The sequence below is a fragment of the Actinia tenebrosa genome, unplaced genomic scaffold (assembly GCF_029948245.1).
Source record: "Actinia tenebrosa isolate PJP-AT-01 unplaced genomic scaffold, QUT_ActTen_1.0 PGA_scaffold3__52_contigs__length_22856419, whole genome shotgun sequence".
NCBI lineage: Eukaryota > Metazoa > Cnidaria > Anthozoa > Actiniaria > Actiniidae > Actinia > Actinia tenebrosa.
In genome coordinates this window covers 21,067,579-21,073,968 of record NW_028292580.1, presented here as the reverse complement: position 1 = coordinate 21,073,968, position 6,390 = coordinate 21,067,579, and the positions used below count along the sequence as shown (strand labels likewise).

The following is a 6,390-nucleotide window of genomic DNA, read 5'->3' as shown; positions in this document are numbered from 1 at the left end:
TTTAGTATTTGATTCACAATTATTTCCAATGAACTTAATCTGTCCCCTTAATCTAAGCGGTGTGGGGAGGGGGGATGGCAAATAACAGGGAATAGGGTGCTAAGAACAAATTGACTCATTGTTAAGAAAAAGGTTTTATCCCTTAGTAGTCACCATATCGCAAGTACAGAAGTGGCACAGGTCGAAATAAAAGCATGTGAAGGGGCCTCTTGCAGCTGCTATACAATCCATGTATAAAACCAGAGCGCAGCTCTAACCAGTTTGAATTAGTTAAGGTCAGTTTTAGAGTAGGGAGGAAAAACTGGAGGGCTGGGAAAGAAAGCCCTTGGAGTCGGGAAGAGACCCAACTAACTTGGCTCACATGGGGCAACCAGGATTTTTCAAAAAAGTATAATGATAATAATAATAGAGTGCTCGAACTAAACCAGTGAAACAAATACTAATTTTTAGTACAAAATAGTGATAAACAATAGGAAACCAAGGATTCTGTATGAATTACTACTAATTAGTACTAAATATTGTTCACGGATTTAGTGCGTGCACTCTAATAAATATTTATTGAATTTATATAGCGCAAATCTCAATTGGAGTATTTTCATTTGCACTGTATACACTGTTCTCATAATGCCCGACTGAAGTGCGCACAATTAAGGCAAAGTATTCACTCTAGCCATACTAATTCCATAACTAATACCCTGAAGGCTTAATATACTCAGGATTTAAACTTTTCAACAGAGGACAAGATCCTGGCCAGCGTGTTTCTTGGATTTTATTAAATTCTTTACATCACATAAATTATACAAAGTATCATTTCACTTATTTAGTATACAATTTTTGAAAAGCATACTATATACAAAATTGACGCTGAAAAAAGGTCACCCAAAATAATTTTGGAACTATGAAAAAACTCGAAAATACAAGATGTCACTGGTTGTCCTGTAAGAGCTTGATTTGTTCTGCCTTATCATTTTGTTACATTGATCATTCCAAAAAAATTTTTTTGCATCATCACTTGCTGGTGGCCATGTTAGATGGCAGGACAAACATCTCTTCTCTCAGGATGTGAATTTTTTCGGCCCAAGCCATAATGTGGTATAAATGGTGTTGCATTGTGTTATGGCTATTTACTTGGTTTGTTGACTTAGCTCTCTAATAGACTTCCTTGGCTCTGACATAATGTTTTCCCATTTCAGACCACATATCATTCCCTAGAGTATCATTTCTTTGTTTAAGGTTTGTGCTCGGTTGCACATGAGAAGACACGTAAATATGGATACAACTCAAACAAAGAATATTATTCTCTAGGGAATGACACATGGTCTGAAATGGGACAACATTATGCTTGAGCGCTCCAGAGCCGAGGAGGTCTATTACGAGCAAAATATTTTTTAAAACTTGATTGAAGCTTTTCTCACTGCTGTTTAGAGAGCTAACCTTAAAGAAATAAATCTGAATTTTCTTTCCAAAGTCAGTGAATTTGTATGGGAATTCTGAACAATGTCCGTACTTTTTATTTATTGGTAGCGTAACACAATTCAACACCATTTATACCACGTGACTTCTAGCACCAAAAAGGTGAATTCGTTCTCAATCATAAAACAATTGTATAGTTCCTGTCATCTAACATGTCTGCTGCCACGTGATGAAATGATCAAGTAGTATCCATGGCAAGTGTAGATTTTTCACTAGATGTATTATTAACAGATGTAACTTTACTACTTGATGGCTCAGCTCCCACTTCACTTGAAAATTGACTTTCTTGATCTGTCTTGTCCTCTAAAAAAAATACAACAGTTTAGATTGCATTGGTAGCTAGACTTATCTTGCCTTTTGGGTCAAATGCTTTTTCATTGAAATGTAATATTCAACATCCAGTAAGTATGAGTAGCGGAATGGAGAGGAAAGCGGAGGTGAAGTAAGGGACAGTCTAATGCTATAGGGGGGATTATTCCTCTACACTTTTACAGAGGTTAGCCTTCCACTAGCTAGATAGGGAAACTCCTATGATCATTCTTTATTTATGCTAGTGTTATTTGGTAAATAAATCAAGAGGTTCTCTGTTATCAAAGATGACCAAATGAGAAAATTCAATTATGTCATCTAAAAACTAATTAGATCTATTATAAGACTTACTTACCATCAATCATGTTTTGAAGTTCATGTATAGTTTTGATCAATAAATAAAACTGTTTCTTTCTGAGCTCAAGCTGTTGAAGGAAAGATTGTATACAAATCATCGTTTACTATCATGTAACTTTTTGGAGTTGACTGGGGGTAACCAGCAACTGAAAGATGTCAAAATAAGTCATTCAAGTATTCTGATCATTTCTACTGTCTAAAACCAGAAATAATCCTGAAGCGAGATGACGTTTTACCCCCGTCTCTAGACCATAATCCTTTTCACATTGCTTTTGTTCTTTCATTATGACTATTGTTCATGTATTCTCTAAGGAATCCAAAATTTTAATATGAAAGAATTTTAAAAAACATGGTATAGAGTCGGGGATAAAACATCATCTTGCTTCAGGCTTATTCAGATATATACAGGGTGCACACAGGTATTTGTTAATTTTTTTCAAGGACTTTTACTAAGTCTTCTCCACTGATATCAGGAATCTAAATACCAATATTATCAAATTTTAAAATTATCATTCCTAAAATCAGCATAATAATGACAATTGCTTTATCATGTATTGTAAAGCACTATTGAGCTTCAGGAAATAGCACTATATAAATATCGTATTATTATTATTATTATCTTTCAAGGATTATTAATTCAAATTCAAGGACATTTTCACATAAATCAACGATAAATTATGAAAAAAGTCAATTTCAAGTAGTTTTCAATGAAATATCAAATTGAAAGAGTTTTCAAGGACGACCTGCATATACAGCCTCCAAGATCCTCCAAGCTTACAATTAATGCTGACAAAATGCTTCCTAGTCAAAACACAGATATTAGTGGAAGTAGTGATGATTTAAGTTTATTGATGGTAAAGAAATATATATTCTATTCACATTAATTTTCTTATTTTCTGTAAAGTATTGCTCAATGCATACTGTATGTAAGGCAAGCACCATAGAATCTAAGCAACATACTGTCTCTAGACCCCAATATATAGTCTGCATACTTGCCATACATTGCTGTTCCAGAGTTCAATTATCATACGTGTAACGACCATACATGTATGTACTCAACACTCTGGCATTGCCGACTGTTTCTTGTTTTAACACAATGTGTTTCAAGCTTCTGTACTCAAGAAATTCTAGACAATATTCATCATAATTACCTTGCTTGCCAAACTTTCTTTTGTTTCAGTTTGTTGCGTCAGGACTTTTTCCAGTTCTTCTATTTGTCTGGGGTAAAAAAAAAAAAAAAAAATTTTCCAGTTATAATAAAATTATAGATATAACCCCCCCCCAGTTATAAGTTCACTAATGCAAAATTTAATATCCCTTGAATACTTATAAGTCGAGCTCTGGTATCTCCTACTTATGAAATTGATGACACAAAAGTTTGGTTGGGGAAATAAAGCAAAGAAATAACTTTTTTTCTTCTTCATCCCAAACTCTTTTTCCTTTTCATTACAAACCCATTATAAAGTCCAATAATCCTTCGAGTACAAGTATAAGCCAAGGGCCTAAGAACAGGAGTTTATGATTTGGATCATGGGTAGCATGGGTGGCGTTCGCGGCTAACGCGTTGTCTTTCACCGCCGTGAGTCCAACCGGTCGGGTCGCTGGTTCGAGCCCTGTGGTCGCCACATGTGAATTGAGTTTGTTTGATGTGTTGTTCTCTCCTGTGCTATGAGGATTTTCTCCAGGTTCTCCGGTTTCCTCCCTCCGTAAAGATCAACATGTGAGTTGAGCGTTGTGTGCATAGAATATGGTCGCCACATGTGAATTGAGTTTGTTTGATGTGTTGTTCTCTCCTGTGCTATGAGGGTTTTCTCTGGGTTATCCGGTTTCCTTCCTCCGTAAAGATCAACATGTGAGTTGAGTGTTGTGTGTATAGAATATTAGAAATGTAGTGGTAATGTGTGTGAGTGAAAAGTGTCCCCAATTATTGCGAAAGCGCTAGAACGACTAGACACTTAAACAAAAGTGATTTATTTATTCTATTTTATTTTATAGACTGTATTTTACCTCATGGTTTCTTGTCTTTCTGGGTGCTTAGCAATACCTTGAGCCAAAGCATCATATTCTGGAAACAAAAGAAATAAATATTCAAAAGTTATCGATGGATGTTGGACTCCTTCAGCCTAGGAAAACTTCTAGTTTCAGTATAAGTTTGGGCTTAATGTTTTGCGGGTTGTATCTTTTGAAGGTTGATGTACATTTTGAGGGAAAGGACTGGGTGGCTCAGTTGGGAAGCCGGGTGGCGTAGCAGAGAGAGTGCTCATTTCTTATACCATTGTGGCCCAGGTTGGCTTTCTGGACTCTGTGTCGTATATGAGTAAAGTTGCTTGTTTGTTCTCTCCTTTATTTTTTAAAGCAAAGGAGAGAACAAACAAGCAACTTTACAACCCTTAAAAGGGTTTTTTCTCTGGGGTTTTTGGTTTTCATTCCTCCACAAAAATCAACTTATCAATTCCAATTGGAATCCAAGAGGAGATTAGCGACTCTGTGAATCCCATTAGTTGGGAACCGGCACAGGTTGTTGTGTGGGAGGTCATGGATTCAAAGATTAACTTGTCTCTCGTTTTCTCACTGGACTCTAAAGATGACTTCCGCTCAGGTTGTCGAAATGTCAGTCACCACCAACAACAGTCTTTCTCAAGACTATGCTCACCCAGACGATCACATTTCACAACAAACTTCAACACCTGGGTTCAAACCATTTACTCTTATTACCTTGTCTGTTTCTTCTTATTCTCTTGGCTTGCTGTAACTCATTCTTACATTCTGCTATTTCCCCATAAGCATTTGATATGCTTTCCTCTGAAACAGAAAAAAAAAATTTAAACAAAAAAAAGAAAAAAAAAACTATTTTATTATTATTTTGAAATACGAAAGAAAACTAGCAAGGATACTAGTTTAAGCTGCATAAACTACAAAGCATAAATCATCTAAAATAAATATAATATTATATAATAAAATTATTGATAAGTAACTGAACTCTGTTTGATAAAAAAGTTATGCTTGACTTCATGAAGTTTTTGAAATTAGTCATGTGTCAGAGTAAAGATGAAGAACAAACATCCAAAATGTCAGTACAGCATACCCTTTTATTGCAGTGTTTATGTAATATACCATTTCCATAATCTATAATTTATTTTTTGTTGAACAGCAACAGTGATTTCTCAATCTACTAAGCCAGACTTTCGACAACTGATAGAATTGAAGCCAACATTATACTAACCAATTTCTTTGAAAACATTTTCATAGTTTGTCGTTTCTCTTTCATTCATCTCATAAACTGCTTGTGTTTTTCCCATTGCAATCTCACATTGCGCCAACTGGGCAAACATTTTCTGATATGACGGATCTCTGGAATGAAGGGAAATGTAAATAGTTTTATATTTTCACAGCATAATCATCAACATGTCGCAGTACTTAGGGTATGGGATGAGATCTGCACTGTTATGATATGAAGTAAACAGCGAGATAAGGAAGACGAAAACCACCCCTTCCGGATCTAGCATATTGTAAGCATACTTTATTGTAGCTGCAAAGCCCATTTTGGGAGATACATGTACGATAAAGTATATGTAGGGGAGGGGGGCAAAAGTCGGCTTTCGATGCTCAGAAAGACGTTACACAATAAGTTTAAGAGAAATGTATGTGAAGTAAATTCAAACTGCTTTGTGTTTAGAACACTTTTGGGGGCACTTCAAGCAGAAGACACCGTAACATACAGCGTGTACTTGCAATACATTGCTGTTCCAGAGAGCTATTTGAGTGGAATCACTAAACCAAATGGACAGAGCACTACAAAAAATTTCCTTCTTGCCTGTATTTTACAAACGCTCATGCAAATTTTATCGCAAAATCCAGCTTTACTTACTTTTCTTCGTCATTATTGCACCATTTCAGGAATGTCTTCAACAACGTGGTTATTCTTCTGTCATCTCCAACACCTTCTCCGTCAATTAAAAGCCTTTTCCGAATAACTTCATCTGTAAAACATTAAAAAAAACATTTGTATTGAACTTCTCTTTTTTGTTTTGGTAAAAACTTGAGGCAATTTGAGAATACGAGCGGGAAATTTCGAGAAACTCAGAACTTCACTTACCGTCCGCCATGTTTGATGTACCGCGCTGGAGAAAGACACAGGAAGCCCAAAGAACACACAGGTAGCCCGACCACAATATTTCGTATTAAGAGTTCAGGTCGGTAAACAAAAACATTTTGTTAATACAATCTAAAAATTGTAATTAATAATTAAGA

General features: G+C 35.6%; 1 protein-coding gene across 1 annotated transcript; it reads right to left on the bottom strand.

Moving 5' to 3' along the window:
* Positions 1-751: 751 nt before the first annotated feature.
* Positions 752-6,376, bottom strand: LOC116305823 (THO complex subunit 7 homolog). The gene is made up of 8 exons (XM_089035113.1): positions 6,236-6,376; positions 6,008-6,119; positions 5,363-5,490; positions 4,855-4,941; positions 4,147-4,204; positions 3,291-3,357; positions 2,138-2,207; positions 752-1,776 (listed from the first exon to the last, which is right to left on the bottom strand). Exons 1-8 carry the CDS (start codon positions 6,243-6,245, stop codon positions 1,652-1,654), a joined length of 657 nt encoding a protein of 218 aa, XP_088891239.1. The 5' UTR covers positions 6,246-6,376; the 3' UTR covers positions 752-1,651.
* Positions 6,377-6,390: the final 14 nt, after the last annotated feature.